The sequence below is a fragment of the Euleptes europaea genome, chromosome 2, assembly GCF_029931775.1.
Source record: "Euleptes europaea isolate rEulEur1 chromosome 2, rEulEur1.hap1, whole genome shotgun sequence".
NCBI classification, from domain to species: domain Eukaryota; kingdom Metazoa; phylum Chordata; class Lepidosauria; order Squamata; family Sphaerodactylidae; genus Euleptes; species Euleptes europaea.
The window spans coordinates 108940246-108954187 of NC_079313.1; the positions used below are offsets into that span (position 1 = coordinate 108940246).

At 43.5% G+C, this 13942-nt stretch overlaps 1 protein-coding gene across 1 annotated transcript in view; it reads left to right on the forward strand.

Annotated features, from left to right (window-relative positions):
• Positions 1-3938, forward strand: part of IFT52 (intraflagellar transport 52) — a 28918-nt gene extending 24980 nt beyond the window's left edge. Inside the window, exons 12-13 of the mRNA XM_056844285.1 lie at positions 235-380; positions 3611-3938. Coding sequence (XP_056700263.1) covers positions 235-380; positions 3611-3658 — 194 coding nt within the window. The 3' untranslated portion in view covers positions 3659-3938. The remainder of the gene's footprint in view (positions 1-234; positions 381-3610) is intronic.
• The last annotated feature ends 10004 nt before the right edge of the window (positions 3939-13942 follow it).

Genomic DNA, 13942 nt, shown 5'->3' on the forward strand with positions numbered 1-13942 from the left:
AAAATGCCAGCCCTGGATATTCCCAAATATTTCTAGAAATATTCAGGACCCAGATACCACTATTGCCAAGAATCCTGAATATTATGTGGATACCCCAAAAATAGCAATAAGGTATTTTTGGGTATATATTCAGAACGGATATGTCCAAGCCCATACCCATACTTGAGAGGCTTAATTCTTACGGAAACTGCATTGTAACTTCAAACCGTTATTTCATTTGTGTGGTGGTGTTAGGCACTGAAGATGACCTGGAATTCTATGTCAGAAAATGTGGTGATATTCTAGGAGTAACAAATAAACTCCCAAAGGAGCAGCAAGATGCCAAACATATACTGGAGCACATTTTCTTCCAAGTAGTGGAGTTCAAGAAGCTAAATCAGGTAAGCTGTTATCAATTTTCTTGTATACATATATATGTGATGATTCAAGGAAAGACATATGGTCAGGTTTCTGGGAAAGCCCATTCTTTGACTTCAGTGAGCTTCTATGAAGGCACAGCATGAATATTAAATGGAAACTAGGATTTAACAATGTGTTTAATTTGCTGTTAAAACCAGTTGACTACTCTGGTTCTTGTAGGTTATTCGGGCTGTGTAACCGTGGTCTTGGAATTTTCTTTCCTGACGTTTCGCCAGCAACTGTGGCAGGCATCTTCAGAGTAGTAACACTGAAGGACAGTGTCTCTCAGTGTCAAGGGTGTAGAAAGAGTAATATATAGTCAGAAAGGGGTTGGGTTTGAGCTGAGTATTGTCCTGCAAAAGTATTGTCCTGTAAGTATCAAGATAATGTGCTAATGAGGGTATGGTATGTTAATATGGAACCATTGTATCCTGAAGTGATCTGTTAATGTGTGTAATCCAAAACTAATCTGTATGGCTATTGTTGAATGTTGTCTTTGTCTGGAGGTGTTTCAGGGCAGGAAGCCAAGCCTTATTCATTCTTAAACTCTCCTCTTTTCTGTTAAAGTTGTGCTGATGTTTGTGAATTTCAATGGCTTCTCTGTGCAATCTGACAAAATAGTTGGTAGAATTGTCCAGTCTTTCAGTGTCTTGGAATAAGACCCTGTGTCCTGTTTGTGTCAGTCCATGTTCAGCCACTGCTGATTTCTCAGGTTGGCCAAGTCTGCAGTATCTTTCATGTTCTTTTATCCTTGTTTGTATGCTGCGTTTTGTGGTCCCGATGTAAACTTCTCCACAGCTGCAAGGTATACGATATACTCCTGCAGAGGTGAGGGGGTCTCTTTTGTCTTTTGCTGATCGTAGCAAAAGAGACCCCCTCACCTCTGCAGGAGTATATCGTATACCTTGCAGCTGTGGAGAAGTTTACATCGGGACCACAAAACGCAGCATACAAACAAGGATAAAAGAACATGAAAGATACTGCAGACTTGGCCAACCTGAGAAATCAGCAGTGGCTGAACATGGACTGACACAAACAGGACACAGGGTCTTATTCCAAGACACTGAAAGACTGGACAATTCTACCAACTATTTTGTCAGATTGCACAGAGAAGCCATTGAAATTCACAAACATCAGCACAACTTTAACAGAAAAGAGGAGAGTTTAAGAATGAATAAGGCTTGGCTTCCTGCCCTGAAACACCTCCAGACAAAGACAACATTCAACAATAGCCATACAGATTAGTTTTGGATTACACACATTAACAGATCACTTCAGGATACAATGGTTCCATATTAACATACCATACCCTCATTAGCACATTATCTTGATACTTACAGGACAATACTTTTGCAGGACAATACTCAGCTCAAACCCAACCCCTTTCTGACTATATATTACTCTTTCTACACCCTTGACACTGAGAGACACTGTCCTTCAGTGTTACTACTCTGAAGATGCCTGCCACAGTTGCTGGCGAAACGTCAGGAAAGAAAATTCCAAGACCACGGTTACACAGCCCGAATAACCTACAAGAACCAATGAACTCTGACCGTGAAAGCCTTCGACAGTTGACTACTCTGTTTCAACAAGCTCTACGCTTTCTCCAATTCAGAATTCTCACAACTTCTTTGATTCTGCAGTGCCTCTTATGCAAATCAGTAATTACAAATATTTTGCGGTCATATTCATTAATAGTTGTGGTGTACCCATAATGTTTCCAATCTTCTAACCATGGTTAAGAGAAGGGGAGCACCCTGCAGGAATGGATGCTTTTTCCTCCTTCTCTCTCATTCATTTACTTCATTTATGCAGCTTATATTGTTTTCCTCTCCTCCATTTTATTCTCACAGCAACCTTGTGAGGTAAGGTGGACTGGTTGTGTGTAACTGGCCCAACATTATCCAGCAAGCTTCTTTGGCAGAGTGGAGATTTGAACCTGGATCTCTCAGATCCTAGTCGTATACTCTAACCACTGCACCACTCTGGCTGTCACATCTAAATCCTCCTGTACCCCCAATCCTTCCCTTTTGGAAATTACTCTGATGCAGTATTATGTCTGCCCCAGTGGTAATTCTAATATTGGCTCTGTTAAACCAGAACCATGTATATTTCTTGTAATTAGCTGTGAAACCAGGATTCCACTCACAGTCACTCAAATCCTGGTCTGCGACAATAAATGCTGTCTTAATTTCCTTCACTCTGTAGGCCTAGGAGAGCATTGTCAATGAACAAGCCAAGATGTATGAATTCCAGAGTCCCACCAAACCATAGTAAAGATTTAATAGTGCTTTCCTAAGCAGAATTATACTCTTCCAAGCCCAATGACTACAGAATGGTGTAACTCTGCTTAGGATGGCAATGTGTCATTCATAAACCAAATTTGGATCATTCCTTGATGGACCCTAACCAACCACAATGAGTAGAGTGGTCTGCATCAGTCTGACTGTAGTTTAATGAAACCATGGTTTCTTGTGACGTCCAAACTGAGCTTGAAGTTAGCTGAAAACAGTTTTTGAAACCCACTCTAACCATGGTTGCAAACTCTAGTTTGAAGCTGGTAATAGTTTAGTATTAATGTTAGTCGAGAAAGGGAAAGGGAAAAGAATAAAAAGCCCTCTGGCAGCTCCTGGTTTCCTAACAGCGGTATTAGGAGTTTGGGAGTTGAAATGATACACAAATTAGGCACTTGAAGAATTTCAGAGGTGATCTAATTTGGCTTCTTAAGAGTTACACACATTAAGAACTGTTTCCAATCCTTTGAGGCATGTATTTCCTTGAGTCCTTCAGGCAACATTCTGTTGGTCTTCTCCCATGAGAAAATTATGTTGATACCTCCTCCTCCTCCTTTATAGGATGCCTGTAAGCAGCACATGCTCCCCTTTGGAGGTGTGGAAAAAATGTCTTGTGTTTAATATGCAACATTTTCAACTAAAAGAAACACACACAATGAAGTGTAACAGGAGTATAAGGGGACCCATCCAAAGTTAAACAGTGATTGAATGAGCTGCATTCAGCTGTGGTAGGGCCCTAAAAATTCTTTATTTTGCAAAGAACGCTAAAGGTTTGATCATTAATGTATCATTAAATACTGAACTGTAAAAAGGTCTACACTATTTAAAATATCTTTGCATTTAAAATGTGCAAATGCATAGAAGTAAAGGTAGCTTCTCATGTGACTTGACTTTGATATCTTTCTGTCTTCTTAAAGGAACATGATGTTGATACAAGTGAAGTCGCATTCCAGAGTGGTTTCTGAACCCTATCATTTTCTTGACTGAAGTGTAAGACTCTGGTGAGGGGTGTCATAGCCCACTTTCTTCCATTGTATGTTTGCTCAAAAGACTGGTGGACTATTTCCTGCCATTTTTTGTGCCCAGTAATATCTTGTATGTATGTAGTAGTCTAAACATGCAATGCCAAATGAGTGATTGCTATTTAGGGAGCAATAATTTTGATAAGTTTTTATGTATGAAGCATTCCATATTTGACCAGTTTCTATTTTTTTTAAGTAAAGATATCATTTTGTACATCTTGAAGTCCGTTCCTCTGGCTGTTTTTGTCTAAGTTTTTTTTTCTTACAACGTTTCTGGATGCGATTGTCATGTATGATGCTACTCTGCTGGTCATATAACAAAGGAAATTATTGCAAACCTGCATACCTGAAGGAGTTTGACCACCCTCCTCTTATACCAGATCTCATAAGTTCTAACTAAAACATCCTTCTCTAGGGTTTACTAGAATTTACTGCCACCAAATCCTTTCGTCTATTTTTCATCTTAAGCTATTACATGAGAGTAGTGTATGTTTTAAGGGCAGATCTGTGGCTTGCCCCCTACTCTGTGCAGGTCTTCCCAATCACACCTAGTAATGACATTCAGGTATTTTCTATTGAGCCATTGCCTGTCTCTGCATAGTGACTTGGACTTCCTTGGTGGCTCCCATCCAACCAGGGCTGATCCCCACTTAAGAAGAAGAAGAAGAAAAGTTGGTTTTTATATGCCGACTTTCTCTACCACTTAAGGAAGAATCAAACTGGCTTACAATCACCTTCCCCTCCCCTCTCCACAATAGACATCTTGTGATGTAGGTGGGGCTGAGAGTTCAGAGAACTGTGACTAGCCCAAGGTCACCCAGCTGGCTTCATGTGTAGGAGGGGGGAAACTAACCTGGTTCACCCAATTAGAGTCCGCTGCTTGTGTGGAGGAGTGGGGAATCAAACCCGGTTCTCCAGATTAGAGTCCACCGCTCTTAACCACTATACCTTCTTCCTCTTCATCCTCACTTAGCTTCTGAGTCAGACAGGACTCTCATTTTCAAAAGAATACTTTGGAGATAGAACTTGGCTTTAGGATTCTTGGCTAGTCAGACATTTTATTTCTGGTTATGGAGGTAAGGCTGAGGATATATCCCAGAAAACCCTAGAAAGGAAACACAAATGTTTTTAACTGCCCATGTCTGCAACTATAGTCTTAAACACATTTTAGAATATGTGTTATTAAAATCAAGATCTTCTTAACGGAACAGGGAGAATAACAAGCTGAAGAGAATTTAACTAGAGGCCATAACCTCAGTCACCAGGAGGACTTGGGAAACCAATTAGGAAACAAAGTACATTTTCTTCGTCCAGTTGGAAATGCTCACTGAAGATCCTTTCACTGTCCTTGGGGCTATACTAAGTAAGGGTTTAGATTCAACACAGTGTTTCTGTGGACAGAAGGACCTCTGCCTCTGGAGCCTGACTTCCTCACCTTCCCACTCCCACTGCAACTCAGAATGCTGTACTACTTCAGACAGCACTTCAGGCTGCAGGTCAAAAGAAAGTTGCATTCAACAGGTGGAAATTCTTCCAAGCCAATATATTTAGAGATTGTATTTTTTGCATAAGGCTTTCATAGTCCTTAGCTCAACTCTTCTTAACCTGCTCCAGCCGACACTTAAGAACAGAAGAGTCCTGATAGATCATAGAGGGCTGCCTAGTCCACAGTCCTGTTTCACATAGCCAACCAGTTGCAGTAGAAAACCAGCAAACGCAGCACAGAGGACAAGGGCTTCCCCCTGACATTTCTTCCTAGGCACTGTTATTCAGAGGCTTACTGCCTCTGAACAAGGTGGTTGATTTTGGCCACAATAGCTGGTAGCCATAGATGGAGCTGTCCCCCAGGAATCTGTCTAATCCCCTTTTAAAGGCATCTGTTCTTGAGTCCATCATTACAACTGCTGGCAGTGAACTCCATGATTTAATTAATCATCCATTAATTTGTTTCATGTATTGTTACAAATATAATAGGAGCATCCTTGCTTTAATGCATGGCTCCAACAGGCTGCTTCAGTGTAACTCATGCAGACCTAGGGGAAACTCACAAAAATATGTTCTAAGCTTCCCTCCCCACAACAGCTTTCCCCCCCCCACCCCCTGGGCTGTTTAGCCAACAGCTTCGTTTATGCTGCTGTTCCTAATCCATGTTCTGTTTCTAGGATAAACTAAAGCTTGGTAATATGGGGGGGTAAGTAATTCAAAATATGTTTCATTACTCAGAGAAGTAACTCATTAAGTAAAAGTTTGGCAACCTTTGCCATAAGACAACAAAGGCCAGTTTCTGCAGTAGCTGGCATAATCTCAGAAGATTAAACAGAGCCTTGAGGAACCCATTATGTATTATTTCTAAGTGATTACAATCAAAACCTAGCAGTTCTACCCTGTATAGCGTGTAAGTGATGATCTTACCCCTATAATGTTACCTGTGGGAACCACTAGGTAATTCATTTATTTGCTGCCTGTACCTACTAAAAAATAGAATGGTAAGGCATACATGCTCTATAACAGTTCTGGAATGGCCCTGAAATGCTGTTCCTGGGGACCCCCAAACATCCCCCAGAACAGCATTTGTAGGGAGCATTTTGGATTGTAGCAAGGGTAGAGACAAGAAAGTCACTCCACAGGCAGAAGTCCTTCCACCCATGGAAAAATTCCAGTGAATCCAAGTCAGACAGTCCATTCCTGAAGGGGGGCGCACAGAGCCACATAGGAACTGGCACCGTTTGCACAGTTTGCACCGTGCAAACTGGCACAGATGCTGGCATAGGGCGACTTGTGCCAGATGTGTGGACACCAGTGGCAGTGTGGCACTTGGGCACCGGTGTTTTCCCAGCGTTATCTCCCCGCACTGGCATCCACTGGGGCATTCCCAGGGGTGGAGCTACCTTTAGGCAGCTTCCTAAGCCCTCCTGGGCCAGGAACATGTCATTTTGCAGGCATTCAGTTATGCCTGCAAAATCATGGCAAAGCCCTGTGGCACTCTATGGGGAGTTCCACGGGTTGTTTTTAAATAGCACTTTTTTCTTTTTTTGGCTTGCTGCTCCACCTCCGGGAGCCACCTAACCACCACCACCCCTTCAGGAATGGGCTGTACGTGTCTTGTCAGGTCTTGTCTTGTGGAACAGTGGGCTTTCAGAATGAGTATTTGGTGCAACAGGCACACACACCAAGATCTCATTTAAAGGATCATTTCGAAAATGGAATTTCACATGGGTCAGAGTGCTCTATGCAGAGTGGTAAGCTGCAGTACTGCAGTCCAAGCTCTGCTCACAACCTGAGTTTGATCCCAACGGAAGTTGATTTCAGGTAGCCAGCTCAAGGTTGACTCAGCCTTCCATTCGAGGTCGGTAAAATGAGTACCCAGCTTGCTGGGGGTAAAGGGAAGATGACTGGGGAAGGCACTGGCAAACCACCCTGTAAACATAGTCTGCCTAGTAAACGTCGAGATGTGACATCACCCCATAGGTCAGGAATGACTCGGTGCTTGCACCTTTACCTTTTACAGAGTGCTCTGCCATGTTCCAAAATTCATTATTTGGAAAAGAGCTCTAGCGCATGAAGAGGACCTTCACAGAAAAATAATGTGTTTTCAGCCATGTGTATTATTAAACGTATGACCCATTTGAAATATGCCTAAGGCAAAGTTGACTTACTTGGATGTTGTGTTGCCAAGACCGATAACACCTCCATTTTGTTGGCATCACTCCCTACCATTTCGGTTAGCACCTCGCCAGACTGCCTTTGCCAGATCTTGAATGATCTGCCAGATTTTACGGAATCTCTATGCAAAAACAGGTGGGCTGGTAGAAGAGCATGCATTTGGAATAAACTACTCAGCATGAAGCCACCTTAGCCAGTTGCTGATCCTACACCTTGGTATCCCCCCCAGCAGTTATTTGAAGCTGATCTTTCTACTCTAGAGTTGGCAGTAGTGTAAACAAGAGAACTGACTGGTACCCAACACCCAAGCCCTTTTGTGAGCAGGCTAATGATAACTCCATTCAAGAGAGTTACTTTATTTTCATTATTAGAGAATCAAGGTATAAATTGAGCCTAACAATCAATCACATTAGCCAGCCATTAAAAAAAGCTACTTTCCTGTACCCTCATTACACATACATATTGCTGCCTATTGACTGGAGTTTCAATTGAGTCTTTTTACATGGCTTGTATTATAAGATCTGAGCACACAAAAAAGTAGTAAAGAGCATCCACAACTTGAACCTGGCAACAAACAAAAGGTGCTCCAAGCAACATTATCTTTTAAAAAACCAGGATTTAACAGAATATTTTTCAACGTCGAGGTAGAGGGTACAATTAGAACTACAGCAAGCCACCCGTGGGCCTCTGGGGTCACTCTCAACGAAAAGGATGGTTATGTTCGTTGGACAGTTCTGCAGTGCCCATCGTTTCAGACAAGTTGAAAGCCAACCCCACCAACATAATTCAGTGCTTTGCCCCCAGTTCCTTATTAGTACTTTCGGTTCACGCCAGCAGGCGAGGCTACTGCAAGAAAAAAAAAGTCAAGCACCTTGATGGTCCACACCCATCTTGAGATTCTTTGGATCACAGAGGAAGAACTGGGGGCTTTGCAGTACCTACACCGCTATTAGCTAGAGGCATAGCTGCACAGGACACCCCCAGAGATGGTGTATCAGGTTTCACAGCAGCCAGGGATCCAAGTTCTTCCAAGCTTGCTTCTGAATAAACAGTTTTGTCCAGAGTGGTTTGTATTCCAGAGATCTCCCAGAACTGTGGTGACGGTGGCTTCTTGAAGACAGAGAGATCGTTCATTTCGGAACTCTTTAACACATTCTCAGCTAGTTTAGAGAGTTTCTCTTCTTTGCATGGAGTAGAAGACTTGGTGTCACAGAATGCATCCACCATAGAATTCGCTGTACTGCTATTTGCAGAGCTCATGTTAAACAAGTCAAAGGTACATGGTTGGACAGGAGCTTTGCTGCAAGATGCAACACCATCACACGAAACCTGCAAGACACACTTCCCGTGGTTCAAAGAAGATTCCATAGTCTTTAGAACCACCAAACTGCTATTCACATTCTGCACAGTGCTTGAACTGTCGGATTTAGCGATGCTGTTCATTTCCAGGAAACAGCTGTTACTTGGAGAGTAGCTGCAAGAACTCATCAGAAACCCATTTTCCATGATGTCATCTACTGACAGAAGGATGGAATAGCTTTTCTGAGCGGAAGACATCTTCTGGTTTCCAAGCACAGAGATCAGTTTTTGGAATCCTGGTAAGGGAGAGAGAAAGTTTAATCTCCTGCTCCTCCCCCCCCTCCAACAAAACTTTGATAAAGAGTTTTTCAAACCAAGCCCATCTTCTATTATTTACTTCATTTATACCCCGTCGTTCTCTCTAATGGAGATCCAAAGCAGTTTCAATCATTCTTCCCTCCTCCATTTTATCCTCACAAGAACCCTGCGAGGTAGGTTAGACCAAAAAACTGCCCCAAGGTCACCCAGCAAACTTCCATGGCAGAGTGGAGATTTGAACCAGAGTCTTCTTGCTCCAGCCAACCTGAATCACCACTCTTCAGATAACCAAGGGCAGGAATAAGGTGTGTGCTGGTCCAGGAATCACTCACCCACCTATGCTTTCTGGGTGCTAGCCGCATACCAATTTCCTGCTTTCATTTCAAAACTATGCAACTCAATTCTAGACACGTTTACTCTCGAGCAGGGATGGGCAGGTGGTCACCCTGGAGCCTCACCTCTAGTGCTTGCTTTTCCTTTTCTTTAAAGCTATCACAACAGCTTCCCTCCTAATTTGTGAGGAACATACATAGGCACAATTCAGCTGTGGGGGGGAAAGAGACATTTTTCAGTCAGAAAGATGGCACAGGGTGGGGGAGGAGGAAAATTTATCTTCCTTCCTTCCTTGGCCCTGATCCGTTTTAATTTCCCATGCAGCTTTAAGACCCAGTTACACACTCAGAGAGAGACAGCGTAGTGTAGTGGTTAAGAGCAGCGGACTCTAATCCGGAGAACCAGGTTTGATTCCCCACTCCTCCACATGAAGCCTGCTGGGTGACAGTTCTTTCAGAACTCCCTCAGCCCATGCAGAGGCAGTCAATGGCAAACCACCTTTGAATGTCTCTTGCCCTGAAAACCCTACAGGGTCGTCAACACGCACACATACAGAGTTCCCAGCAGAAACTTCAGCATCGTATGTTATTCACACAGGTTATTTGCCCGAAGTTTGATGCTGTGGGGAAGCTGATGATGAAGTTGGGATGCTGCTTCCCCATTACATCATGGTGTACTTGTGTACCTCCTGGGTTTTTTTTTTATGGCTTGTCACCAATATTTTCCAAACCTAATCTACCACAAAGTTTTGGGAACTACTGCGGCAAAGCTGGAATGGCTGCTGTGGAACAACTGAATATTATAAAAATCGTTTTATCAGGTTTTCTAAATCCCCAGCTTTTGTTTTTAAAAGGTCTCCAGGGCCTTTCATTGTGAATTCAGTGATCCCAATACCCAGGTTGTTATAACAACAGTAAAGTGCCTATTTAAAAAATCAGCTGAAAAAGGTCCAGTAGCAAGGGGGAGGAAAATATGCAGGGAAACCTGCCACATGGAAGCCCCATGGCCACTGTACTGTATCGAAAGCCACAAACAGGAAATCCAAAGAAGCTTGTCCCTGATGTAGGGAAAACATGATAGTTAGGATATGTCTCTGCAATTCACCTCAATTTCCAGTCAATTCTAAGCTTTGCAGAGTAGGCAGTAATACAGAATCCCTAATTATTTTAGGCAAGAAAATGTTCATTCCAATACTCAGAACTGCTACATTAATTCTTTTCTTCCTTTATCTACTTTTCGAACATGTACTCCCACTAGGGTTGCCAGGTCCCTCTTCACCACGGGCGGGAGGTTTTTGGGGCGGAGCCTGAGGAGGGTGGGGTTTGGGGAGGGACTTCAATGCCATAGAGTCCAACGGCCAAAGCGGCCATTTTCTCCAGGTGAACAGATCTCTACCGGCTGGAGATCAGTTGTAATAGCAGGAGATCTCCAGCCACCACCTGGAAGTTGGCAACCCTAACTCCCACAGCTAGTTGCAATTCCAAATTGGGTATGGGGAAAGCAGCTCATCTCTAGGTCTTGATATTTTGCGTTGTTTTTCGTTTCTCTCTCCTAGAGGCTAAAGTAGCGTTCAGGAGATGTAAGCTGGCTGAAGTCGTACCTTAGCTATATGAATGTACCAGAGAGAGGAAAGGAAAGTAGGAGAACAGTCCAGGCTCCCAAGAAAACAGGACCTGCCTGCTTATACCTTCAGGGGAACAACCTATTTCTTTGGTGGTTGCCATCATCCTCTGCCACAGTTCATTTTGATTAGGAAGGAAAGTAATTACTGTCCATATATACAGCAGCAATTCCTACAAAATGCTCTCTACCAGTTTATTAAATTTAAAATACAGATTACCACGTTGGGGTGGGATGGGGGGTTGAAGAGAAAGAAAAGAGGTAAGAACTCCAGCTCTTTAAGATGACAGTAGAAGTGGGAAGATTTTAATGATATCCCAATAGCTTTCTCTCTTTAGAGTGAAACAGCCCTTTCCATGATTTGCACAATCAGCATACAGTCTCCAAAGCTGTTCTCACATGCAAGCGCCTCATTGCCAATTATACAATAAAGTGTCAGATGTTTAGGCCTAGAATAATGTTACTTTCTAACACCCTCAAGATTATAAGCAAACACACAGAAAGGAAAAGGCAGGCTTTGTCAGAAAAAAAGCTTCCTCAAACCTCTCACAAAACCAGCTATTACTCACCTTTTGTTACTTGGTTCTCTATTAACAGCAATAAAAACCCATCTTACCGTTCTCTTATAAATCTCTGTCATAGACTTTGAAGCGCTTTCCTAATTGCCCAATTAATCTTGTTTGGAAGGACAGCAGGATTCTGAAGAGACACCACCTGAACCCGATTATCAGGAAATCTGCTCTAAAAACACTGCGAAAGGATTTGCAGCTGGTATCATTAAACTTGCCAGGCCAAAAACGATGAACGTGAAGTTTCTGCTGTATCAGTGTTTCTGATCTCATGCACCTTCAAAATATTCCCGCTTCCTTTTATTTATTTAATGCTATGTTCACCTGGATAGCCCAGGCTAGCCTGATCTCGTCAGATCTCAGGAGCTAAGCAAGGTCTGCCAGCCCTGGTTAGTACTTGGATGGGAAACCACGAGGGGAATGCAGATGAAGGCAATGGCAAACCACCTCTGATAGTCTCTTGCCTTGAAAACCCTAAGTTGCCATAAGTTGGCTGTGACTTGATGGCACTTAACACACACTTTAACCTATGTATTGTGTCAATAAGAATTTTTTTTTTGCCAACAAGTCACAGTTGACTTATGGCGACCCCATAGGGTTTTCAAGGCAAGAGACGTTCAGAGGTGCTTTTGCCACTGCCTGCCTCTGCGTCACAACCCTGGTATTCCTTGGAGGTCCCCCATCCGAACACTAGCCAGGGTCAGGGCTGAAAGTGTGTGACTGGCCCATGGTCACCCAGCAAGTTTCCATGGCACGAGCGGAGATTTGAACCTGGGTTTCTCAGGTCCCAGTCTGACACCTTAACCACTACACCGTGCTGGCTATCACCAATAAGAATAGCACTGATTAATTAAATAGCATTGACTGATTAATTAAATAGCATCTTTAAACTTAAGAAAGAACAGCCCCAATCAAGGAGTAACTTTAAGGTTTTGCTGCATATAGCTTTACTTCCATTGCATCAGTGAAATCAATAGGTTTATACAAAAATGTGTTTTAGGGATCATTTCCCCCACCCCCATTTTTGGGAACCACCTTTAACTATATATCTTCACATGGAGGGAAAAATCCATCAGTTGCAAGGCTACTTAGTATGTTTTCACTGTTTACTTAGTTTTCATTTGTCAGAGATGTAGCGAACGGGATATTCATGTTGTAGTCCTTGCCACTAGCAAAGTCCTGGAGACTAATAACTTATGGAAGCCAGAAGTGTAACCTGATTATTTATTTATTTAGTACATTTTGAGCCCAGCCTTCCTCCAAGGAGCTCAAGGCACTGTAAATCCTCCCTCCCTCCAGCATGGTGTAGTGGTTAAGAGTGGTGGTTTGGAATGGTGGACTCTGATCTGGAGAACCGGGTTTGATTCCCCATTCCTCCACATGAGCGGTGGACGCTAATCTGGTGAACTGGGTTGGTTTCCCTGCTCCTACACACGAAGCCAGCTGGGTGACCTTGGGCTAGTCACAGCTCTCTTCGAGCTCTCTCGGCCCCACTTACCTCACAGGCTGTCTGTTGTGTGTGGGGGGTGGGGGAAGGGAAGGTGATGGTAAGCCGGTTTGATTCTCCCTTAACTGGTAGAGAAAGTCAGCATATAAAAACCAACTTTTCTTCTTTAATCATCACCACAGCCCTGTGAGGTAGATTGGACTATGAGTGTGTGACTGGCTCAAGGTCACCCAGCAAGCTTCCATGGCAGAGCGTGGATTCAGATCTTGGTCTGCCAGATCCTAGTCTGACACCCTAACTGCTATGTCACTCTGGCCCTCTGTTTATAGCCTACTTGAATCAGCACTCTTCTGAGGACCAAGGAGTGGAATAAAGTATGTGCTAAAGTCCATAAATCACTCACATGAACACATGAAGCTGCCTTATACTGAATCAGACCCTTGGTCCATCAAAGTCAGTATTGTCTACTCAGACAGGCAGCAGCTCTCCAGGGTCTCAGACAGAGGTCTTTCACATCACCTACTTGCCTGGTTCCTTTAACTGGAGATGCCGGGGATTGAACCTGGGACCTTCTGCATGCCAAGCAGATGCTCTACCACAGAGACACAGCCCCTCTCATGTAACTATGCTTTCTGGGAACTGCCTGCATGCCTATTCCTTGCTCTCATTTCAAAGCTGTGCAACCAGGAGCCGTGGGAAGTGAAAACAGTCCTGCAGTATGTCAAGCTACGTGACCCCTGTGGTTCGGGTTGCCAGCTCTGGGTCGGGAAACACCTGGAGAATTTGGGGGTCGGGCCTGGGGAGGGGAGGGACCTCAGCAATGTATAACGCCATAGAGTCCACCCTCCAGCGCAAACATTTTCTCTAGAACTGATCTTGGTCATCTGGCAATCAACTGCATTAGCTGGAGATCTCCAGGCACCACCTGGAGGGTGGCAACCCTACCTGTGGTGCTACGAGCCAGCCCTACAATGGGCA